The sequence below is a fragment of the Sapajus apella genome, unplaced genomic scaffold (genome assembly GCF_009761245.1).
Source record: "Sapajus apella isolate SASKATOON/1434 unplaced genomic scaffold, GSC_monkey_1.0 scaffold171, whole genome shotgun sequence".
Lineage (NCBI taxonomy): Eukaryota > Metazoa > Chordata > Mammalia > Primates > Cebidae > Sapajus > Sapajus apella.
The window spans coordinates 1192663-1219867 of record NW_022437111.1 but is presented as its reverse complement, the minus strand read 5'-3'; the positions used below and the strand labels follow the sequence as shown (position 1 = coordinate 1219867).

Below are 27205 nucleotides of genomic sequence, written 5' to 3'. Positions count from 1 at the left end.
TATTCACATACTCGCAGATGATCCCTACAACAACCCAGAGATGTAAGGTATCTGGCTTTTCTCATATACAAATGAGGAAACTATCTGAAGAAAATCCAACAATTTAACTAATGATTCAAGTAATGTTACACAGGCAAGGAGAAGGGTTAAGTTCCAGTCTCCCAATTTAAAACATTATGAAGCCCAGTCATAGTTTCCTCTCTGATATATAATGCTGGCACAGAAATATTTCAATTGCTTGTAGTTTGGATATCTAGTGCAAGAAATTTTAAATAACAGTATGCCAGATTATTTATACTAAAAAACAAAAAACAAGTTCACCTATAATGTAGTTTTCTTTTGACAACTAGGAAAATTAATTTGTAAACCAGAGTCATATGATGTAAGTATAAAAGCAAACTGTCCCACCACAAGGCAGGCTCAAAGTTGAATAAACAGTCAACAGATACTGCAAACATCAAGTCAAAGAAACGAAAACTGTAAGGAAAAGAAACCTGGAAAAAAATAAGATCAGCATACATACCATCTAAAACAAAGAAAAAGAGGATTACAGTGAGATTTTGATGCAAAAGAAATTATAATAACCTGGGTACATAGGGATATAGTACAGAGTTACTGATGAGGAAAAAATTACTTAGAATACTAATTGGTGCCAGCGTTCAAACTGCTATTTTGAGTTTAGCACCAAAGGTCTCAGGGGAAATGAAGGAGAATTCCAGAAGTTACGCAAATTAATAAAATAGAGAAGCAAAACAATTTGAGTGACAATGACTAAGAAAATGAAAAATAAGTGAATAGCCTGAATACAGATGGTTAAAAAAAGAGAGAAATTAGTACATCTTAACTTCTGAATGCAAAGACGATTCAGGAATGAAAATCAAAAACAGTTTTGCTACTATTGGGGACAGAAATAGATGAATAACTATAACCAGAAGGCCACTGAAAATATTCGTGCATTAATAAGGCAATAAAAACACATACACAGGGTGCTGATTACTGTGCTGTTTTCATTTTGTGAAAGCTAATCAAGCTGTATTTGTGAAATTTTCTACACCCATCTATACATGTATGATATCCATGTATGTTTATGCATGTACCAATATACGTATGAGGGGGGGAGTAAGAAACAGAATTTCCCTGAGTATAGGCCTCTGTTAATGTTAGAAGAAGAAGTACCTGTTAAACATTATTTAAGTATATGTTTTTTTAAAATTAGATGTTCTTTACATAACTTCTCTTTCATCATAGTCTGTACTTTGAAGCTGTATTCCAATGAAATTCGCCATCTATTTTTGTTTTTGTTTTTCTAAATGTTTCAGCCTTGGGTGCTACATTAGAATTTAACATGAAATAGTTGTGAAATGGGAAAGCCTACAATCGATGGCAAACACATATGCATAAAGTTATGATAGAAACAGCCAAAAAAAAAAATAAAGTAAGCAACCCTGTTATTCACATTGAAATCAGTAACCTGAAAAAAAAAATCTAAGAAATGGTATTGCCTGAAGTAACAAATGGTGACTAAATAAAATCTTCACTTCCTTTTCATTGTTTTAAACTATTATATTCTTAATATCCAAGAATGGCATCATACAAGGAAACAAGCTATCATGCAGCTTTAACTACTTATAAATTATAACTCCACTCATTATTTTTCACTGTCCTGAACTCACTAAATAAGGCTAACAACTGAAATCTGCACACTGAAGGTTTGATGTTTTCTCTCTTCCCTTTCTTAGTCTCTACCTTCTGGTGCTCAGTTCCTTAAATAAGGAAAATGAGAATCCAAAGCTGAAGTACTTCTGACCTCCTATCAAGTTTCCCACTCCAGGTTGAGGTACGCCTGGTTCCCTTTCTCCATTTGGATCAGGACTCTGTTGCTGGCCACTTTGCCGGTTCCACTCTGGTTCCTAGCAAATGCCAGGCTCACCTGGAGAGCAAGTGAAAAGAAAGGCTCACATCAGAAAAATAAACCCAGACAGCAAACTCTGCAGAGAACAGTGCCTGAGTCATCTGAGCAACTTTCCAGGAAAGGCAGAGAGATCAATGAAGATGGGAAAAGACACAGGAAGATGAAGGCTTACTGCAGTTTATCACATTAAGCTCTTAGGGGGGACAAGAAAGGCAGGAAAGGGGAAACTAAGCCAATTTAATTCAAATTTACAACTTTTCAAGAACTATCTGTCTCATATGTGGAAATAGAAAGTAATATATTTATTTCTAGCTATTTTTATAAGCTTCTGTAAGAAAGTTTGGGAATGCCACATCTCAGCACTGCAAAGGACAGTACAAAGACATAGCCTGGATTCAAAGAACTAACAAAGTAGGCTCATGGATCATGCCATAAACCAGACCAGTCTCATGACAAGGGCTCAAGTCTATCTGAGACCTAGATGTTACTGAGCTTGAGAATGCTCTTAGTTAAAAAGGCATTGTTTGCTTCCAAAATCCTAGATTCCACCCATGTTCACCTTCAGTACGTGGGTAGCAATGCTCAAAGCAGGCACTTTTATCTCCCTAGTCTGAGGTACCTTACTAACTTGGGAAGCCAGAAAGAACATAGTAAGACTCTTCACTAGGATTCAAAGTTCTTTATTTATGGAATGAAGAAATTAAGTTTGTCCACAAGATTTATTAGTGAGCTGAGCCATCAAATTTCCTCTTGGCACCACATAGTATGACTCTCCTTCTGGAAGAGAAATGACAAAAGCCCTATTGCAAAGGTGCACTATTCAAGTTCTGGTAAGCAGGTAAGAGTATTAGGGATAGCTTATATCTGAGTGCTCTCTAAGAAGACAGAGAACGAGTAACCTCCAAGCTTCCCAGAGCATATCTAATTATTTGAAAACATGGCACAGCATCAAGTCTCCTGGCTTTAAGGTCTCTCTCAATATACTTGCCCCTCTTGCTTCTGAGGTCGTCAAAAGTACCCATTAGTCACAGTGGAGAGAGAACACCATGCTGTCCTTAAATGCGCACATAAAAAAGCTAGAGATGGCCCTTAGATAACAAACAGGTTGGTTATTTCTCAGAGTCTTAGGACAGCTAAGACCATCCTCAGCAAATCATGAGGTGATCACTTCCAGAGGAATCATTTTGAAATATTCCAGCCTAATTATTAGTTTGCACAGGGTGGAATCTGGGAATTTAAGTAGAAGCAAATTAGAGATTTCTGAAGGCTTTCATCTTCAGATGTATTAAAACACAAGTTCCAGGATTACAGAGTAATGAATTAAAAAATGATGTAGAGTGTGTTAGCCAGAAGAGGGCACTGTCTGAGAATGTACTGTACTTTTTTGGGAGTACAGGGGAATGAATGCAGAGATAGGGAAAGACCCATTTCTCTGACTTTTTCATTTTAGGTCTGAAAGGTTATACCATCTGTCTTTAATGCATAAAGGAACTAGACTTCTACAACCACCTAATAAAAACTGCCAGATCAAGGAGTTAATTCAGTATCTCTCATCTACTCTCATTCCCAGAGACAGGATAGAAACACTTTTTTTCAGCATGAACAAAATAATTTTCCCTACCTCCCTCTTCCTACAAAGCATTTCAAATGATAAACTGCAGTAAGGCTCCTCATTTGGTCCCTCTGGTTCTCGGCAGGTTGCTTAGGGGATCAGGCTCTGTTCTCTGCAGTGTTGGTTGTCTGGATTTCCTTTTTTACTGAGAAAAGTCTCTCTCTCTTCCCTTGCTCTCAGGGTGAACGTGATTATTTTTCAGGTGTCTGATGATCCTGGCCTTAGATGGGGACCAGAATTACAATCCAGGAGGCAGCTAGCAAAACAGAATCTTAATTCAAATGAGCATGGGGACTGGTAAATGTCAAACTGGAGAAGAAAAACTGATGGGACATGGAAGTACTCTACCTTTTCTGGATTTCTTGCTTTTCCTCTGGAAGGAACTCATCAACGCAACAGAGTGTAAAACAAAGAGAAAGAAGGAATAGGAGGAAAGGAGAGAAAACATCAAGGCAAATCAAGTTTTATGAATAATCTATAATGGTGTGGACAGTAAGGAACCTGGGGACAGGAGCTATCATTTACAAAAATGCCCCAGTGCCTACATGGCTTCAGCCTCACAGTAAAGAACAGCACACAAGGGGCAGGGGGTATCTTTATGATTAACTAGTTTTTGGCAAATATTTACTTGGAAAAATAATCACATTTTTTGATCAACTTGGCCATAGTCTCAGGGCCCAAGTCTTTGAGATTAGATCCTACAGGTGAGAATTTAGGGAACACAGGTATTTGTTACTAATACAGGCACTGACTCAGTTGGTTACTCCAGGGAAGTCTACTAAAAAAATCACCAGTTTACTAAAAACCCAACTTTATCCAGGAAAAAAAAATAATTTAGAATTTCTAGATAACTTCCAGCATGAGAGTCAGGTGACTGCTGGTTCCTTTTCTTGTGAAAATTACTGAATCCTTGGCCAGGCACAGTGGCTCACGCCTTTAATCCCAGTACTCTGGGAGGTCAAGGGAAGTGGATTACTTGAGGTCAGGAGTTGACAAAGCAATAAGCACACGGATTCCTGTCAATGTTATTTCCTTATCAGCTTTTTGTGGGGTGGAGGAAAAATTAATTAGGAACAGATTTGGGAATTAGTGAGACTCTGACATAGCCCATGTTACACCATCCTGAGAAAGCCACAAAGTATCATCTAAAACTCCCTCAAAATCAAATTTTATGTAGTTCACATATAAATTCCTGGCTGTAATGGCTCCTCTGCTGTAAACATTTCCCTAATAGGTAAGTATTATCCACAATCATAAAAGCATTTTAAATGATTAAAAATGACAAGAATTACAAAGAGTATAACAAAGACCTACATGTTAACAAAGCTATAAAAGCAGCTTGCAATGTAGTTGTCAAGAATACATTACAAACAAACTTAATTCTTCATACAGATAAAAATTAGTAACAAATTTGTATACAAAATAAAAGTTTTCAAAGGGAATTAAGTTATGAGACAATTAAATATAAATTATTCGCACCTGCAGTGTACAATTCTCTTTTCGTTTGAGGAACTCCACAAACCTGGCCACTACTCCTGGTGTGCTGATAACTTCATCAATAGGAGGGTTAGGTTCTGTTTCCCCATAAAATAAAAGAAAAAAAAAATCTTTTGATTTCAATGCAAGAATTTGACAGCTCAAAACTTCGTAACATCCCTCCCTCCATTTACCATCTCTCATGTTGGAAATCAACCCAAAACAAACAAAATGTCAAACTGGATTTATCATTTTTAGGATTAGGGTAGTCTGAAAGTTTTCAAAATGAAGACATGCCTCAATATGAGAATAACTGTTAAAAATTAAAATTACTGCCTTCACTACTTTAGAAAACCTAGAAAGCAGGGGACCAAAAAAACCTTCAAAAGACCATTGTCAGTATTCTGGTATACTCTCCTCTAGCCTGTTTTCTGTACACGGGTTTTAAGTCTAACTGCTTTTGTCTCTTGTAAATTGTCTCAAGTAATTGCATTATGAGATTCTCAGTATGCCTGCAGAATTTAATTTTGTACCTGTAGGAGCTAACAAGAATTCACTAAGATCGACTTGCCAACTTAATCTCACTTTCATTCATGGTAATACAGTATCCTATCAATGAAGTCACTCAATAAAAACTTATAAGGCAAATAAGAAGGAAATGTCACAATCAGATTAACAACTTCAGCCAGAGACTGACAAGGTTACTGACAATATACATGTGGCAATGCCAGAAAAATGGCAATTATATTACAATACTACTAGGGAGATTCTTACCCAAGTAAATGGCCCTACTGAAAGAGGTGACTAAGGGTTCAATGTTAATTTGGAGAGGACTCTAAAGACATGTTATTTACCTGGTTCAACATTTCTATTAACCACTCAGGTAAACACAAAAAACAAATTTGATGATTACAATAAACTAATATTAATAACTAATATTATTCTGAGTTACAGAAATAACACAGAAAAAGAACAACAGTTAAGTCAAAATAAGCAACAACAACAAAAAGAAACCAGAAAGCAAAATTCAGCATCTAAATTTTTTAAAATCTATATTACTTCACAAAACCTAACAACAGTTCATGAAGAAAAGCAATAGAGAGCTTAGTTTGCTGAAAATTCAATAAAAATTACTATGTCATAACTGTCAAAATAACTATCTTAGACTACATTATCAAAATAGACACTTTTAGGGCAAAGAATGTACCTTCTCACCATACCCTATATTAATAACACATCTGGAATATTGTATTCTAGTTATCATATTTTTAAGAGGGATGCTGACAAACTAGAATACATGAGGAAAGTCGTAGAATGGTGAAAGACCTTAAAAAATAAAAAGCACATTACAGAAGAAAACCATTAGGCTTGGCATGTTGGAAGAGATAAGACTTTTTTAAGGGGTGAGGAGGTATACATTTGCTTCAAATATTTAATAAGCAGTTTGCAAAAAACAATTTTTTTGTCATAATGGTAGTTTTTTAGTCCACTTAACCTCAAGGGATATGTTAATTAATTAATTAATTAATTTTTGAGACGGAGTTTCTCTCCTGTTGCCCAAGCTGGAGTACAATAGTGCAATCTCGGCTCACTGCAACCTCCACCTCCCAGGTTCAAGTGATTCTCCTGCCTCAGTCTCCTGCATAGCTGGGATTACAGGCACATACCATCACACCTGGCTAATTTTTTGCATTTTTAGTAGAGACAGGGTTTCACCCTGTTGGCCAGGCTGGTCTCAAACTCCTGATCTCAGATGATCTGCCCACCTCAGCCTCCCAAAGTGCTGAGATTACAGCCGTGAGCCACCGTGCCCGGTCACTGAATTTTGTTTAAATCACTAATAACTCTAAACAATCACAACTTAATACTGGGGGGTTTAAGAATTTACTATCAACATTTTAATTGGGTTCAGAATTCTTTTTACTTGCCCAGGCCCATAACAAATATCAGATTCCATTCTACACTAATTATATCCAAAAAGGTAATTACCAGCCGGGCAGGGTGGCTCGTGCCTGTAATATCAGCACTTTACAAGGCTGAGGTCGGCAGATCTCAAGTTCAGGCAATCAAGACCATCCTAGCCAACATGGTGAAACCCCGTATCTACCAGAAATACAAAAATTAGCTGGGGCGTGGTGGCGCATGCCTGTAATCCCAGCTACTCAGGAGGCTGAGTCAGGGGAATCACTTGAACCAGGGGAGGCTGCAGTGAGCTGAGATCATGCCACTGCACTCCAGCCTGGTGACAGGGCAAGACTCCATCTCAGAAAAATAAAAAATAAAAAAAAGGTAATTACCCTGTCCACCAGTAAATCCAATCCATTCTTAACTTTCAGTGGTAAACTGCTAACATTAAAATCAATAATCATTGCTCTTTCAAGGAATATTTTTAAAGTTATTCTATAAAAAAAAAGGCAATCTCTCAATTTGAATTAACATGAGATACTGACTACTATTCAATATAAGGTCTTTTATAAAATAACCCAAAAATGAAAGTAATTCTGCCTTCTAATCCTGGTAAGATCCCACAAATAAACAGCAAGCTTAAAATTTAGGCATGGTTCATAATTACACATGTCTATATTTTTATTCTTTTATTGACATATTTCAAAACAAATTATCTATGGTATGAAAAACAGATTATAGAAAAGTAATTTTGTAGAGAGATGAAAAATAATACTCAACATATTCATAGCTCACCTTTTGAAAGCAGTTTCCTGAATTTCTGTGTTGCTGAAAGCTGTTGCTCTGGGCTTTTGGAAAATATCATTTCAATCATGTCAGAAGTGATGACACCACCCTGGGATCATAAACAAAAAGAACATATAATAAAACATTAAACCTTAATTCAAAGGAAACAAAGATAACAGATATCATGGTCAAGTTATTAAGTTAATCACACTTCTCCGGAAGTTACATAAAGGTAGAACAATCTTTACATGTAGAAATGTGTAAGATTATAATATAATGAAGCCAAATTCTTTGTCTATCACTAAAAAGCTCACAATAATGAGAAAGTAATCTTACTAGTAAATAGTAAGACAAGGAGCTTATTGTTCTACCTCTCCTTGCTCATCACATAGCTGGCTATTCTTTGTTATCCAAATTAAATGTTAGGTTTTAAAAGCCGGCTTTCATGACCCTCCAAGCCTAATGGAGCCACTCTAACTCTTATCACATAGCCCTATTTTAATCACATACCCAGCCCTTATTACACTCGCAGATATTTTTCTGTATTCCTCCAGTATACTGTAATCTCCTTGAAAGCCAAAGACCTTGTCTGTCTTACCACTCTATCACTAAGGGCTGGTGTACAGTAAATGCTCTGCAATATTTATTGAATGAGTACAGAGTGGCCCTGTATAAATCTAGCCACTGCCAAATTCGACAGTTGACTCTTACACTTATTTAAAATTTCTTTCTTGTTTTATTAAAACTTTCCAGTTTCCCACTACTTTCTTGCTTTATTAGAATGTTTCCATTTTCCACCATAACTCAAGCCAAGTATTAGCAGTTAATTTTCTTCTCAGGATCATTTGCCACAAAGAAACAAAGTTCTTATCTCATAAAGGGTAACAGTCAACAAGATGAGTTGTGAAGAAAGCTGCACTGAGATTTAAATGCCGGATGACTGATAAGCAATATCTAACACCTAAGTTTTCTCATAGAGGAATATATGAAGCATTCTACTCAAGAATCAGAAAAGTAAAATTTTCAAAATTCCAAGACTGATTTTTTTTTTTTTTTTTTTTTTTTTTGAGATGGAGTTTCGCTCTTGTTACCCAGGCTGGAGTGCAATGGCGCGATCTTGGCTCACCGCAACCTCCGCCTCCTGGGTTCAGGCAATTCTCCTGCCTTAGCCTCCTGAGTAGCTGGGATTACAGGCACGTGCCACCATGCCCAGCTAATTTTTTGTAGTTCTAGTAGAGACGGGGTTTCACCATGTTGACCAGGATGGTCTCGATCTCTTGACCTCGTGATCCACCCGCCTCGGCCTCCCAAAGTGCTGGGATTACAGGCTTGAGCCACCGCGCCCGGCCCCAAGACTGATTTTTAAATAAAGGTTTCTATATGATTTGTTACGAATATGTTTGCGTAAACACATTCATATATATACACACACACACACACACTATGCAAATTATCTTTTTCTTCACTCTTTTATCCTCGTATAACAAGCTGTACTGATTTTACATCATACTATTTAAGTACTGTTAACTTTACATTATAATATTTAAGTCATAGGCTATCAAGGAAAGGAGTGAACATCACCCAAGGATTTTGCATCCTCTCCTGTAGAAAGAGTTAGTACAAATGTGCCTCAACTTACAGTGAATGGGGTTATGACCCACTAAACCCATCTTAAGTTGAAAACATCGTAAGTTAAAAATGCACTTAACACATCTAACCTACCAAACTTCATTGTCCAGCCCCACTCCTTTTTTTTTTTTTTTTTTTTTTTTGAGAGGAGTCTCGGTCTTGTCACCCAGGTTGGAGTACAATGGTGCAATCTCGACTCACCACAACCTCTACCTCTTGGGTTTTCAAGCAATTCTCCCTCAGCTTCCCGAGTAGCTGAGATTACAGGCATGTGCCACCAAGCCCAGCTAATTTTGTATTTTTAGTAGAGATGGGGTTTCTCCATGTTGGTCAGGCTGGTCTTGAACTCCCAACCTCGCCTCCCAAAGTGCTGAGATTAGAGGAGTCAGCCACTGCGTCTGGCTGCACAGCCTACCTTAAAGGTGCTCAGAACACACACATTAGCCTACAGTTGAACAAATGATCTAACACAAAGCCTATTTTATAATAAAAGGTTGACTATATCATGTAATTTACTGAATACTGTACCAAAAATGAGAAACAGAATGACTGTATGGCTATTCAAAGTACGGTTTCTAATGAATGCATACTGCCTTCACACCACTGTAAAAAGTTGAAAACTCCTGACTTGAACCCTTGTAAGAACCATCCATACATTTTTTGTTGCACAAAAGAAAGTTATAATCTTAGACGGAGGTGCAGCTTTGTTGTTACCTTTATTTGCAACAAAGTATACGGTGTAAGGAGATGTGTAGATACCAACTGGCAAGGACAATAAATTTTTTTTTTTTTTTCTTTTTTGCGACGGAGTTTCCCGTCGCTTTCATCACAAAATGATGGCATTGGCTATGTCTGTATCAATTCCAAAGGAAATAATACTGCACTCCCAACTCTCAAAGAAAGCTGGTTCATATAAACTGGAAATCTAGGAAGTGAAATAAAGAAAAAGCTTCAAAATATTATGCCACCATTTACCAAAAAAAGGTGGGGAAGAAGAGAACATTTATTTTATTATACAAAAGTTCTCAGAAAGAATAAAATAAGAATTAATAATACTAGTTGCCAATGAAGAAAAATACTGGGTGGCTAAGCAGAAGAAAGATTTTTCTTCATCTTTTTTTTAATTGTACTTTTTTGTTACTAAAAACAATAGTACCTTTACCTTTTAGGAGATAATTTTCTTTTTTAAAAAACTGTGCGGGTGTGTATATACACACATATGATCCATTTTTAAAATTACATAATTACAATACTCTAGAAATCTAGATAGGTCTAGTCCATACATATAAAGCATGACTTTTACGTCTTCACATAACTTCAAGTAACAAAATGGTTTACAACAGAAAATTCCAACAGTTCTAATGTGGAATTAAGTTTCTAAATCATATAAACAGGTCAATTTCATAAATGAATGAAAAATTATTATTTTCTGTAAAGTATCTCTTATGGCTGGATGTGATGGCTCAAGTCTGTAATTCCAGCCCTTTGGGAGACCAAGGCAGAAGGATCACTTGAGGACAGGGGTTCACCTGGACAACATAGTGAAATCCCATCTTCACAAAAAATTAACAAATTTTCCAGTCACAGTGGCACATGCCTGTGGTCTCAGCTACTTGGGAGGCTAAGGCAGGAAGATCACTTGAGCCCAGGAGTTCAAGGTTGCAGTGACCTATGATCGCAGCAGTGCACTCCAACCTGGGCAACAGAGCAAGACCTTGTCTCTAAAAAATAATAAATAAATAAAATAAAATAAAATAAATGAAGTATCTATTATTATTATTCAGCTTTTAAAGAATAATTTTATTTTATAATTAGCTTTATAAGTTTTCATAGAATTAATCTTTCTAATTTAATTTTAACTGCACATTATTAAAAATATAATACACTTAATGAACCATGAGATTAAGCATATTCTTTTTAAAAATGAAATGCCAAGTACTTTTTGTACCCATCTAACCTTTTTTTAAAACTCAAAAGGAGATCTACAATTCATATCTTTATCACAAAAACACTAAAAAGAGTTCATTATCTCACTTACTGGTGCCATCTCCATGTTATTGATCTGGGCCTCATGAAAGCCTCCATCTGACATAACTTCTTCTTCTGTTTCTTCTTCTGCTGTAGCAACATTTCTCCGCTTGAATAACTGAAATATAAAAGGTTGGTAGTAATGTAAATGTAAATTCTAACACAAGGAAGTTCAACCTTCAAATACTAGGTACCACATTAAAAGTGGAGCCTTTGAAAATCATTCTTAAAATTCTAAAGCCGTCAGCCTTTACTGATGAGTAACTATTTCTGATTTCTCCATAGTCTTACAACGAAATACAATTAACTATCACTATATGCTATAAACAACATTTGATAAGGTAAAACTACTAGGAGAGGCCTGATACCCCATGACATTAAAAAAAAAAAAGGTTGGAAAAAGGAGGTGGGTCATGCTTGGTCATTTTCCCCATCCCTTTATCTAAAGTATACATCAGGACAGTCCTAACAATGTATCAGGGAAAATGAAAATAAAAACTATGTTTAAATGACTTAATACTTCCTTCCTAATCCCCAAAGATGCTGGACTGAGACTTCTGACCTTCCCAACCTATCAGCAGCAACCAGTGGCAAAAAATGATGTCTGCTTAAGCACTACCTTTAATGCAGCCCCATTAATTTGTATAGCTAAAGGAGACTAGTTCTCTCCAAAGTCAGCCAACTAGGGTGATTTCCATTATATCCTTATGAGTCTTGGGCAGCACATTTATTCATCAAGCCATGGTGGAGTAACAGTAACTTACCATCTCACCCTAAACAACTAAAAGCAGACAAAATACATAAAATGTTTCAGCCACTGGACAACAAAAAGCACAGAGCAGTGATCCCTTAAAAAGAAAAACCCAAGATAAGCCCCATTAAGGCCTCAGATTACTACGCAGACAGTTCCAGGCTGTACTGCAGGCAAGGTAAACCTAAACAGAGTTTAGATGCTCCTTGAATCTGAGGAAACACAGTTCAGACCTGAGAAGGCCAAAAGACCTAAAATTCACAAGGCAGAGTACAACAAAGAGAGAACATGCAAGATCTACAGAAGGTTCCTTCTGAGATTTAACTTAATGCTAATCAGCATATAATCATATTCTTCCAGAAGACAGATGCAGAGATAGTATTTCCCAACTCATTCTAGAAAGCCAGCATTACTCTGATAACAAAACCACCTACCAAAGGCCTATTATTTAACAGCAGTTTCTTTTACCCAGTACACGTCCAGCTATCAAGAAAAAATTACAAGGCATACAAAAAGATTAAAAAACACAGGTTGAAGCGACAAAGCAAGTATCAGAACCAGATTCAACTATGGCAGGGATGCTGGGATTATCAGACCAAGAATTTAAAACTACAATTAATATGCTAAGGGCTTTAAATGGATAAAGTGGACAGCATACAAGAACAGACAGGCAATGTAAGGAGACAGATGGAAATTCTAAGAAAGAACTAAAAAGAAATGCAACAGATCAAAAACAACAGAAATGAAGAATGCCTTTGATGGATTATTAGTAACAAGACACAGCTAAGGAAATAATCTCCGGGCTTAAGGGAATCTCATTAGAAATCTTTAAAACCGAAAAGAAAACAGAAAAAGGACTGACAAAAATAGAACAGAGTATCTACGAACTGAGACAACTACAAATGGTATAACAAACATGGAATGGAAATTTCAGGAGTAAAGAACAAAAGAAATATTTGACACAATAATGACTGAGAATTTCCCCCAAATTACTATCAGACACCAAACTGTGGCAGGCCACGTCTCACCAACACAGGGCTCCATGACAACTGTTTCAGTACTGAGTGGTTAAGTTAAATATTAAAAGCTAAAAAAGGCAGTGCGCTTATACAAAGGCTAGAATGCAACAAAAGCCCACCAAGAGTTTTGCCTAGGCCCTACCTGGGCCTTAAAGAATAACAAGGAAACTCCCCAGGCTTCCACAAACAAGTTTAATGGAGGTCTGAAAGAACTCCCCAAACATCCATGAGCAAGAGACAAGATAAGGGTAATCACCCTAGCACCTGGATTAAGTAAATTTACTGAGACTCCAGAGCAAAGTCTTTCAAGACTCAGACCTTAGCTACAGATTAAAAGAAGCTAATCACTTATGTCTTTAGATGAATACACACATACACATAGACACATAGCTTAAAAGGTATATAATATCTGGAAAACTTTGTAATTTTTTTTTTTTTTTTTTAGACGAAGTTTCACTCTTGTTACCCAGGCTGGAGTGCAAAGGCGCAATCTCGGCTCACCGCAACCTCCGCCTCCTGGGTTCAGGCAATTCTCCTGCCTCAGCTTCCTGAGTAGCTGGGATTACAGGCACATGCCACCATGCCCAGTTGATTTTTTGTATTTTTAGTAGAGACGGGGTTTCACCATGTTGACCAGGATGGTCTCGATCTCTTGACCTCATGATCCACCGGCCTCGGCCTCCCAAAGTGCTGGGATTACAGGCGTGAGCCACCGCGCCCGGCTAACTTTGTAATTTTGAGTTGGTCTGGCTGTAATTTCTAGGCCTTCTCCCTGTAACCAGTTACAGAAATAAAAACTCTCTTCCCCAGTTCATCTGCATGTTGTTTTTGGGCTATGAGAAATAGCGGCCCGACCCTCAATTTGGTCTGGGAACAAAACCACAGGAAGCCCAGGGATCATCAAGCTGGAAAAAGGCCAAAAAAAATCCCACTACACCTAGGGATATCATTTTCAAACAACAGAAAATCAGAAATAAAGGAAAAACAATCCTAAAAAGCTAAAAAACACTGTACTTACACATAAAGATAAGAATGATATTCAACTTCTCCTCAGAAATTATACATGCCAGAAGAAAGTGAAGTAAAATCTTTAAAGTGTTGAGAGAGAAAAACCACCAACCTACAACTCTGAACCTCACAAAATCATCTTTTAAAAGTGCAGAGACGAAATAAAGATTTTTTTCAGAAAACTAAAAAACTAAGGAAATTTATTGTCAGTAGCCCCACTTTGCAAGAAATGTTAAATGAAATTCTTTAGCAAAAAGGAAAATGATATAGGTCAGAAACTTGGATCTACACAAAGGAAGAATATCAAAGAATGAATAAGTGAATTTAAAATTAAGTATTTTAAAAATTGATTTAGCAGGTAAAATTTTGTTTAAAATAGAAACAATGCATTTGACTATGTATGTTAATGTGTATATACATAAGATTACAAACATTTTTGTATAAGTTAAATGAGTAACAGCAAAGATACAAGGAATGGAGGGGAGAAACAGGATTATCTCATCAAAAGATACACTAATTGTGAAGAGATATAGTGTTACTTTAAAGTAGAGGAGGTAGTTGTAAATATACATTTACAATCTAGGACATTCTAGGACAACCACTAAGCAAAGTAAAAAAGTACAACTGACATGCTAAGAAGAGAAAATGGAAATCATATAAAATGCTTAATTAAAACCACAAAGGCAGAAAAAGAGTGAAAGACAAAACTAGAAATAAAAAGCAAGGGTAACAAATAGAAATCAGTAACAAATACAGTAAATACCAATTCAACTATCTCTGCAATCACTTTGACTGTCAATAGTCTTAAGTGAACCATTAAAAGAGATTGTCAGATATGTCTTGGAGTTATCCAATTCATGTGTGAGGGAACCGGAGTATTATTTATAGATCATCTTCCATTATTGGTTCAAAGTTCTTGGGAATGTTAACTTCCTAGTACCTGCAGCCTGGTACACAGGTGCAAAATTGGAATTCAGTAGTCACAGAAAGCCCTCAGGTGAAGAAACGAAAGTTCTGACATGTAGAAGTTGGACCTGCATACAATGCAGGGGTGAGAATAAGGGGTAGGAGTAAGAGTAAGGAAAATGGAATAGGTCAGCTATGAAATGCCTTTGTATTCGTCAACATAATCACGCTACTCTTTTAAATTTGGTCCTGAAATTCGCTGAAAGCATGCAGTATGTTCCAAATGCAAACTGTTATGCCTATACAATGTTTGCCTTCACTGATTTTAATTGACTGAAATGTTCAGTTCAATATTCTAAATAAATCAGCATTTTGGCAAAAAAGACTAAAAGGGGTTGTCAAAGTGGATCAACAAAACAAGAACCAACTGAATGTGGTTTACAAGAAACCCACTTTAAATGAAAACACAGATTAAAAGTAAACAGATGGAGACATACATGCCATATTAACACTAATTAAAAGAAAGGGGAGTTGGCAGGGCATGGAGGTTCACACCTGTAATCCCAACACTTTGGGAGGCCAAGGCAGAAAGATCACATGAGGCCAGGAGTTCAAGACCAGCCTGGCCAACATAGCAAAACCCTGTCTGTACTAAAAATACAAAAATTAGCCAGCTGTGGTGGTGCATGTCTTGGGAGGCGGAGGGTGCAGTGAGCCAAGATCCTGCCCCTGCCCTCCAGCCTAGGCCACAGAGTGAGACTCTGTCTCAAAAAAAGAAAGCGGAGTAATCTGTAATAATTTCAAACAAGGCAGATAAGGCAAGTTATGTTATTGAGAATAAAGAAGGGCAGTGCATAAGGATAAAAAGGCCAATTCTGCAAAAAGGTGTAACAATGCTTAGCGTATATAAGCCAAACAATAAAATGTCTTTGTAGGCAAAAACTGACAGAACTGCAAGGAGAAATAAATGAATTTGCTATTATAGATGGACACTTCAACACCTCTCTATCAGAAGTGGACAGATCAAGCAGAGAGAAAACCAGTAAGGACATAAGTGAACTCAACATCACTCAACTGGATATAATGAACAGCCACAGATTATGTCACAGAAGAAACAACAGAACAGACATTTGTACACTCACATCGGATATTCATCAAGATAGACCACATTCTGGGCCATAAAACAAGCCTTAACATGTTCAAAAGAACAAGTCATAGAATGTCTCCTCTCAGGCCACAATAACATTAAATTACAATAAAAGAAAGATAATTGAAAAAAATCCCCCAAATACGCTTGGAGATTAAACAACACACTTCAAATAACACATAGGTCAAAAAAGAGATCTCAAGAGAAATTTTAAATATTTTTAGCTAAATGAAAATAAAGACACAATTTATCAAAATAAAATGACAGCAGTGCTTAGAGGGAAATTCATAGCATTGAATGCATTTATTAGAAAAGACAAAATATCTAAAATCTCCTACTCAATCACCTTAGAAAACCAGAAAAAAACAGTGAATTAAATCCAAAGTTAGCAGAAGAATAAAAATAAGAGCAGGTATCAATGAAAACTGAAAACAGGAAATCAACAGAGAAAAATCAGTCAAAAAAATCAAAACCTTGCTCTTTGAAAAGACCAATTAACTCATAAGCCTCTAGCCAAGCAGACTAATAATAATAATAATAATAATAAAAAAGACGGGACACAAACTCCTAATATCAGAAATCAAAGAAGGAAAATCACTACAAATCCCATGAACATTAAAAGGACAATAAAATAAATACTGGCCAGTAGCGGTGGCTCACACCTGTATTTCCAGCACTTTGGGAGGCCGAAGTGAGCAGGTAACTTGAGGTCAGGAGTTCAAGACCAGCCTGGCCAACATGGTGAAACCCCATGTCCACGAAAATATACAAATTAGCCAGGAGTGGTGGTAGGCGCCTGTAATCCTAGCAACTGGGAGGCTGAGGCACCAGAAACTCCTGTACCCAGGAGGCAGAGGTTGCAATGAGCCAAGGTCGCACCACTATACTCCAGCCTAGGTGACAGTGAGACTCTGTCTCAAAAAAATAAAAGTAAATACTATGAACAATTCTATTGCCACAATTTTTTTTTTTTTGCTCTTGAATTTTATTTTTTTTAATTTTTTTTTCCCATTTATTTATTTTATTGCATTTTAGGTTTTGGGGTACATGTGAAGAACATGCAAGATTGTTGCATAGGTACACACATGGCAGTGTGATTTGCTGCCTTCCTCCCCATCACCTACATCTGTATTGCCACAAATTTTATCACTTAGATAAAATGAAAGTCCTTGAAAGTCCCCCAAGTAAGTACCAAAACTCACACAAGAAGCAATATGAATAGGGCTATATTAAAGAAAATGAACCAATACTAACCTTCCAAAGCAGAAAACACCAGGACCAGATGGGTTCACTGGTGACTTTTAAAAAACATTTAAGAAAGAAATTATACCCATTCTCTATCATCTCCTACACAAGATAGAAGCAGAAGGAATACTCCCTAATTCACTCGGTAAAGGCTAACATCAGAGTATACCAAAACTCGACAGAGACACTGTAACAAAATATTTTTTACGAACACAGATGCAAAATCCTCAGGAAAATATTACCAAAACAACCCAACAATGTATAAAAAGAATCATACACCATGATGAAGTGGGATTTATCCTAGGTGTATAATATTAGTCCAACATTTGAAAATCATTAATATAATCCATCACATCAATAGACTAAAGAAGAAAAATCACACGACCAAATCAATAGATGTAGAAAAGGCCTATGAAAAAAAGTCAACACCCATGCATACTCATATGGTCTCTCGAAGCTTTTTTGCTAGATCAGGAGCAAGACAATATCTCCTCTCATCACTCTGTTTCAACATGGTATTGCAACTCCTAATGAATGCAGTAAGACAAGAAAAGGAATAAAAGGCATGTTGATGGGAACACAAGAAATAAAACTGCCTTTTCTCGTCAGATGACATAGTCGTCCACATGGAGAATTCAAAAGAATCTATGAAAAAAAAATCAACTAATAAGTAATTACAGCAAGGTCTCATTATATAAGATTAATATACAAAATTCAACTGCTTTCCTATATGCCAGCAATGTACAAGTGGAATTTGAAATTTAAAAAGGGTCATTTACATTAGTACTCCCAAAAAATGAAACACTTACGTATGAATCTAACAAAATATATTATGAGATTTCTATGAGGAAAACTACAAAACTCTGAAACAAATCAAAGACCTAAATAACTGGAGAGGTATCATTCCTATCTACATAGGAAGACTCAACACTGGCAAGATGTCAGTGCTTCCCAACTAGACCTATAGATTCAATGCAAACTACAACCCCAGCAAGTTATTTTCTATCACCAAAATGATTCTAAAATTTATATGGTGAGGCAAAAGATCCAAAATAGCCAATAAAATATTGAAGGAAAAGAACAAAGTTAGAGGACTGACTCTAACCAACTTCAACATTTACTATAAGCAAGAGTGTGTCGTATTGGCAAAAGACCAGACAAACAGATCAATAAAACAGAACATAGTGCCCAGAAATAGACCCCATAAATCTAGCACAATGATCTTTGACAAAAGAAACATATGAAATACAACAGTGCAAAGGTAGTCTTAACAAACAGTGCTGGATTTCAACAAAATTCAACACCACATTAAAAGGATCATTCAGTACGAACAAGTAGGATTTACCTCATGGATATAAGGATGGTTCAACATACTCAAATCTATGAATGTGAATCACATTAACGGAATGAAGAACAAAAACCATATGACCATCTCAAAAGATGCAGAAAAAGCATGAGATAAATTTCGACATCCTTTTTTAAAAACTCTCAACAAATCACGTACAGGAGGAATTTACCTCACAATAAAGGCCATATATGACAAGCCAACAGCTAGCATAATACTAAGAGGTGAAAAGTTGAAAGCTTCACTTCTGAGATCAGAAACAAGACAAGGATGCCCACTCTTGCCACCTTCATTAAACACTGTATTGAAAGTCCTAGCCAGAGCAATTAGGCAAGAGAAAGAAATAAAAGGCATCTAAATTTAAAAAAAAAAAAATGAAATTGTCCCTGACTGCAGAAGACATGATCTTACACAGAAAGGACTCTAAAGACTCCACCAATAAACTGCTAGAAATAATACACAGATGCAGGAAAGTTGCAGGATATAAAATCAATAAATAAACATGTGTAACATTTCCATACACTAACAACAAACTATCTGAAAAAGAAATTAAGAAAACAATCCCATTTACAATGGCTACAAAAATAAAATACTTAGGAGTAAATTTAGCCAAAGAGGTGAAAGACCTGTACATTAAAAATTACATAAAACACAGATGAAACAAACTGAAATAAATGAATGAAAAGATACTCTATGTTCATGAATTTGAGCAAAAAGAGAACCAACTGGAGGATTCACACTGACTGATTTCAAAATACACTGCCCCTTAAACAACACAGGGTTTAGGGGAGCCAATCCCCTATGCAGTCAAAACTCTGCATATAACTTTTAACTCCCCCAAAGCCTAACTACAAATAGGCAACCATTGACTGGAAGCCTTATCAATAACACAAACACTAAATTAACACATTTTGCATGATATATGTATTACATGTTGTATTCTTACAATAAAGTAAGCTGCAGAAAAGAAAATGTTATTTAGAAAATCATAAGGAAGAGAAAATATAGTTACAATTTATTAAGTGGAAGTGGATCATCATAAAGGCCTTCATCTTCTTGTCTTCAAGTTGAGTAAGCTGAGGAGGAGGGAAGAGGAGGGGTTGGTCTTGCTGTCTCAGAAGTGGCAAAGGGAGAAGAAAATCTGCATATAAGTGGACCCATGCAGTTCAAGACCTTGTTGTTCAAGGGTCAACTCTATGCTACAAACTATAGTAATCAAAATGGCAAAGTTTTGGCGTGAAAACAAACACATAGAGCAATGGAACAGAATAAAGAGCCCAGTAATAAATCCATGCATTTATGGTCAACTGATTCTTCTAAAAGGTGACAAGAACACACAATAGGGGAAGAATAGTCTCTTCAATAAATGGGGCTCTCCACATGTAGAATAAAGAAACTGAACGCTTATCCCATACCATATACAAAAATTAATTCAATATACATTAAATACTGAAACATAAGACCTGAAACTGTAAAACATAGGGAAAAAGCTTCTTGACACTGGTTTAAGCAATGATTTTCTTGGATAGGACCCCAAAAGCACAGGCAACAAATGTGGATAGACAAACAGAGTTACACCAAACTAAAAAGCACAGCAGAGGAATTAAAATAGTGAAGAGAGAATTTATGCAATGGAAGAAAATATTTGCAAGCCGTACATCAAATAAGGGCTTACTATCCAAAATATATAAGAAACTCAAAAATAATTAAATAGTAAGAAAACAATCTGATTTTAAAATGGGGAAAGAACTTAAATAGACATTTCTCAAAAGAAGACATAAAATGGCTAACAGGTATATGAAAAAATGCTCACCATCACTCATCATCAGGGAAATACAAATTGAAGCCATAATGAGGTGTCACCTCATACCTGTTAGAATGACAATCATCAAAAAGATGAAAGATAACACGTTGGTGAGGATGCTGAGAAAAGGAAACCCTTATACACTGCTGGTGGCGATGTAATTTATTACAGCCAGTATGAAAAATAGTATGGAGGCTTCACAAAAAAACTAAAAAAACAATTACATATGATCCAGCAATCCCATTACTGGGCACATATCCAAGGGAAAGGAAGTCAATATGTCAAAGAGATCTGCACCCCCAGGTTCACTGTAACATTATTCACAATAGCCAAGATATGGGAATAACCTAAGTGTCCATCACAGATGAATGGATCAAGAAAGTGTGGTAGATATACACAACAGACCAATGATCTTAAGAATGAAAGAAATCTGGTACTCAGAGACCAGAAAAAAAGAAAAAAAAAAAATGAAAGAAATCCTATCATTTGCAACATCCATGAACCTGGAGGACATTATGTTAAGGAGACAAGACAGACACAGAAAGACATTTTATGTGGAATCAAACTCACAGGTAAGAAAGGGTTGTTAGTAAGTGTGGGGAGTTGGAGATAAGAAGGGCTGGAGAGATGTTGGTGAAGGGATACAAAATTTCAGTTACGAAGAGTAAGTTTGAGAGATCTATTGCACAACAAGGTGACTAGTTCATAACAGTATACTGCATATTTGAAAACTTTTAAGACAGTAGATTAGCCAGGCGTGGTGGCTCACGCCCTGTAATCCCAGCACTTTGGAAGGCTAAGGATGGAGGAACATTTAAGGTCAGGAGTTCAAGACCCGCCTGGGCAACATAGCAAGACTCTGCCTCTACAAAAAAAACAAAAACAAAAAATTAGCTGGACATGGTGGCACTGGTCTATAGTCCCAGCTACTTGAGAGGTAAGGTGAAAGCTCCAGGCTACAGTGAGCCACAGGCATATCACTGCACCCTAACCTGGGCGACGGAGTAACACCTTGTCTCAAAAAACAAACCCTGCTAAGACTGTAGATTTTAAATGTCCTTAACGCAAAATGGTAAGTATATTAGGTGATCTGTATATAAATTTGCTTGATTTAGCCATTCCACAACATATACCTATTTCAAAACATATTTAATAAATTGTATTAATACAATTTTTGCCAATTAAAATGTGTATCAAAAAATGAAAAAAGGTCAAAGGGGAGAATTGATGCTGGTACAACTGGACACACACAGGCAAAAAAATAAATCTAAACAACAAATCTTACACCCTTCATTCACAAAAATTAACTCAAAATGAGTAACAGACCTAAATGTAAAATAAAAAACTAGGCCAGGTGCAGTGGCTCATGCCAGTAATCCGAGAATTTTGCGAGGCCAAGGCAGGTGGATCACCTGAGGTCAGGAGTTCAAGACCAGCCTGACCAACATGGTGAAACCCCATCTCTACTAAAAATACAAAAATCAGCCAGGCGTGATAAGGGGCGCCTGTAATCCTAGCTACTCAGGAGGCTGAGCCAAGAGAATCACTTGAATGAGGGAGATGGAGGTTGCGGTGAATCAAGATTGCACCACTGCTCTCTAGCCTGGGCAACAAGAACAAAACCTTGTCTCAAAAAAACAAACAAACAAACAAACTCCTGAACAGTTATATATCAACTCAAGTAGGAGAACCTCCGTAACCTCCTATGACATTTTGGGCTCAATGAAATTTTTAATTTTTTTAAAAGAGAGAGAACTTCCTTAATCTCATAAAACATACACATGCATCACATAACAAGAGTCTGAGAAATGCATTAGACGATTTCATCATTGTGTAAACATCAAAGATTGCAGTTACACAAACCTAGATGAATAGCCTACTATTCACCTAGGCGATATGATATAGCCTATTGCTTCTAGGCTACAAACTTGTACAGCATGTTACTGTACTGAACACTGGAGGCAATTTTAACACAAAGGTAAAAATTTGCATATCGAAACATAGAAAAGGTAGAGTAAAAATCTGGTCATTATTATCTTATGGGACCATGTCATATATGTAGTCCATAACTGATGGAAACATAGTTACATAGTACATGACTGTATACAAAAAAGCTATAAATAACATCACAGGTAATGAAAGACCCACTACTTTTCACCTAAGGTCAGGAATAAAACAGGTAGGTCTGCTTGATATTATTTTTATTCAACACTGCACTGTAAGTTCTAGTCAGTACAATCAAACAAGTTAAAGAAATAAAAGGCATCCAGATAAGAATGGAAAATAAAGAAACTGTTATTTGTAGATGACATGATTACCTATGTAAAAAACCCAACAGAATCTGTAACAAAGAAACTACAACTAACAAGTGAGTTCAGCAAACTTTAGGAGATCAATAAACAAAATTAAACTGCATTTCTATTTATTAACAATGAACAACTGAAATCTAAAAAAATAATTACAATAGCATCCACAAAAATGAAATAATTAGGGAAAAATCTGACAAAAGATAAAAATCTATAAGACCTATACCACTCTCAGTAGCTGGTAGAGAGTGGGTAAGATGAGACAACCGGACAGTAGTGGCCAGGCAGCCTGGCTTTACAAAGGCTCTCACTCCTCCCCACCACCAAGATACCCAAGAGGAAGGAAGCTAAGCTCAGCAGAAGGAGTAGTGAAGGAAGAGCCAAGAGCAGACCTGGTGTGGTTCTCAGTTAACCCTGCTCCTACAAAAGCAGAAAGGAAGCCATAAAAAAAAAAAAGGCAGCAAGAAAAGATAAATCTTCAGACAAAAGAAAAATGAAAAGGAGAGCAAAGAGAAAACAGACAGAAGTGGCTAACCAAGAAACTAAAGATTTACCTACAGAAAACAAGAGAAACTAAAACTGAGGAGAGTCCAGTCTCTGAGAAAGCCAGAGAAAAAGAAGCCGGTGGGATTAATATCACATACCTTGTCTTATTAGTCATCCCTGTCTCCTTTCCTGTATTATCCACAGAAATTTTCTTTTCTGTATTTTTTTTTTTTTTTAGATGGAGTTTCACTTTTGTTGCCCAGGCTGGAGTGCAATGGCAGGGTCTCAGCTCACTACAACCTCCACCCTCCAGGTTCAAGCGAACCTCCTGCCTCAGGCTTCCAAGTAGCTGGGATTACAGGCACCTACCACCACACCCAGCTAATTTTCGTATTTTTAGTAGAGACGGGACTTCAACATACTGTCCAGGCTGATCTTGAACTCGTGACCTCAGGTGATCCGCTGCCTCCCAAAGTGCTGAGATTACCGGTGTGAGCCACTGTGCTTGGCCCAGAGGAATATTTTTATAAACTCTTTTGTAAATATAAGTTTCCTAGTAGCTTTACAAACATTTTTAGTAGGAGGGAATCCTATCTCATCCCATTTCTGAAGTGCAAGTAAGTGTAAATGCTTTTTTTAAGAGATGAAATCATTTGCTGGTTGTTTATTTTTTGGTACAGCCAGAAAATAGTGTGGGATACTCAATTATGGAAGGCTTTGATTGTCTTGGGTGTCAGCTTAACATTCCATATTTGGGGGATTCGTTTTTATAACCTACAATACAAAGCATACTAAATGGCAATATGGAATCACAGTCCTGCATTTAATGTCTTGAATACTTGAAATTACTTCTATTCCTATGTTGTTTTTTGGCAGAATTGTTTGCTAAAGAAAACCACTCCTTGATCATTGCTCTCCCTATCAGAACTATGCATACTCCATAAAATCTTCAGTCATAGTAGTGATGTTTTCCTAATAACTTTGTCAATGTACTGCAAAAGATCGAAAATTTGAATATGTAGTGTATATGCTATTAAACTGTGAACTGGTAGGATGAATGTAGTAACTTATCAACATTTTAAGATACTGGTACTTGACAGCCTCTTAAAAATTTGCCTCTAGATTTTAAACTGGAAAGTCACTGGAATAACTATTTTAAAAAGAATTACCATACATAGCTTTTAAGATTTTCAGTACGTATGTTAAGAATTGTATACAAATTGAAATGTCTGTACAGTGATCCTCAACACAACCAATATAATTTCAATTATAAAAAATAAACATGGCTGGGCGTGGTGGCTCACACCTGTAATCCTAGCACTTTGGGAGGCCGAGGCGGGTGGATCACCAGGTCAAGAGATCGAGACTATCCTGGTCAACATGGTGAAACCCCGTCTCTACTAAAAATACAAAACATTAGCTGGGCATGGTGGCGCGTGCCTGTAATCCCAGCTACTCAGGAGGCTGAGGCAGGAGAATTGCCTGAACTCAGGAGGCGGAGGTTGCGGTGAGCCGAGATCGCGCCATTGCACTCCAGCCTGGGTAACAAGAGCGAAACTCTGTCTCAAAAAAAAAAAAAAAGAAGTTGCAGTAAGCCAAGATTGCACCACTGCATTCCAGCCTGGGTGACAGAGACTCCGCCTCGGAGGGAGGGAAGGAAGAAAGAAGGAAGAAATGAAGGAAATGAAGAGAGATACTGTGCTCATGGGTCAGAGGATTCAAGATTGTTAGGAGTATCAATTCTCCAAACTGATTTATAGCTTCAACATAATCCCAAATTCCCAGCAGGCTTTCATGTACAAACTGGATAGCTAATTCTATAGTTCATGTAAAAATGCAAAGGACCTGCAATAGCCAAAACAACATTTTACCTTTTTTAAGAGATGAGGTCGCTTTGCCGCCCAGGATAGAGTGCAGGGGCACAGTCATATCTCACTGCTACCTCAAATTTCTGAACTCAAGCGATCCTCCCACCTCGGCCTGGGACTATAGGTACATACCACCATGTGGCTAATTGGTTTTGTTGTTGTTGTTTTGTAGAAATGGTGTCTCACCACCTTACCCAGGCTGGTCTCAAACTCCTGGGCTTAGGCAATCCTCCTGCCTTGGCCTCCCAAAGTGCTGGCATTACAGGCATAAGCCACTGTGCCTAACCCAAAACAATTTTGAAAAAGAAAAAGTTGGAGCTCTAACACTACCTGATTTGAAACTAATCTTAAAGCTACAGTTATCGGCCAGTGTGGTAGTTAAGCTAAACAGACCAATAGAACAAAGTAGAGGTCCAGAAGCAGACCTATACAGATATGGTCAACTGTAAATGTTTCCAAGGAAATTCAATGGGGGAAAATAATCTTTACAATAAATGACACCTGAACAACTGGATAGCCATATGCAAAAAAACATAAACCCTTAACATGTACCTCACATAAGAAATAAATGTTTGCTCTTTAAAATAAAATTGCTAAAAGAGTGAATATTAACTGTTCGCACCACAAAGATGATAAATATATACAATTATTATTTGCCAATTAAAAAATAAACTTTTTTTAAAAAGAAAAGTTGCTCATAACTTTATTAGGTGAATGAAAACTGAAACCATCATGGAATACTTCTGCATACCTGTCAAAACAGCTAAAATAGACTGAACATACCAAATGTTAACAACGATGTGGAAAAACTCAAACTCTCATACACTGCTCATAGGAAGGTAAAATAGTACAACCCATTTTGGCAAAGAGTTGATAGCTTCTTAAGTATACACCAGCTATACAACCCAGCCATATCACTTCTAGATACGTATCTGAGGGAAAAGAAGTTATGTCCACACAAAAAGCTGTCCATGTGTGTTCCTAACAATTTTATTTGTAATCACCAAAAACTGGAAATAATCCAAATTTCTATCAACAAGTGAATGGATAAACCAACTGTTGTTTATTCATACAACAGAATACTGCTCAATCATAAAATTAACAATTCATACATAAAACAATAAGTGAATATCAAAATGATTAAACTGTGTGAAACCAGAAAGAAAAATACACGTTGCATAATTTCATTTACACTAACTAGTAAGCAGTGACAGAAAATAGATCAGAAGAAAGAGGTAGAGAAAAATGTACTAAAAAAGTGTACTAGGAAACTTCTGGGTGAGATGAATATGTTCACAACTTAATTACGGTGATGGTTTTCACAGACTGTCAGCCATGCCATAAACCTGTTTTTAAACCTATCTATGTTAAATTCTGTGCATTCTTAGTGATGTTAAAGCACATACAGTACTATTTCATCCCTTTGGAGGATGCTAAGAAACCAACTCATTATTCTGAAAACAAATACAGGAAGAGAATCAAGCATTTCTCTGTCCTATGTGAAGTGTATCTAAGGGAAATGTCTTCTTTTGAGTAACCTTCCAGCTAATAAAAGCAGAAGGAATGATCACAGTAACTCCTATAAAAGTAATGGATCTAGGCAGGGCCCATCAAAGACTGCTAAAACTTGAGGTGAAAAGCTGTCAGGCTGTTTATAAGGACAGATCAGGCTGACAAAACCAGAATGTAAAAATCACTCAAGTAACTGAATTAAAAAATAGGCAAAACAACAGAACAGACATTTCTCCAAAGAAGACATACAAATGCCAACCAGCATATTAAAAGATGCTAAACATCACTTATCATTAGCCAAATGGAAATCAAAACTACTGTAAAGTAAAATGTGTAGTCACTATGGAAAACAATAGGGAAGCTCTTGAAAATATTAAAAATGAAATTACCATATGATCTAGACATCCCACTTACATGTATATGTGCAAAAGAATTCCAAACAGAGTATCAAAAGAGATAT

General features: G+C 36.6%; 1 protein-coding gene across 2 annotated transcripts in view; it reads right to left on the bottom strand.

Moving 5' to 3' along the window:
* KPNA1 (karyopherin subunit alpha 1) overlaps nt 1-27205 on the bottom strand; it is an 84576-nt gene that overhangs the window by 30528 nt on the left and 26843 nt on the right. For both annotated transcript variants that reach the window (XM_032267686.1, XM_032267685.1), the window contains exons 3-5: nt 11359-11466; nt 7701-7800; nt 5004-5098 (exon numbers count right to left, since the gene is read on the bottom strand). In XM_032267686.1, the coding sequence (XP_032123577.1) occupies nt 5004-5098; nt 7701-7800; nt 11359-11466 (303 nt within the window). The remainder of the gene's footprint in view (nt 1-5003; nt 5099-7700; nt 7801-11358; nt 11467-27205) is intronic.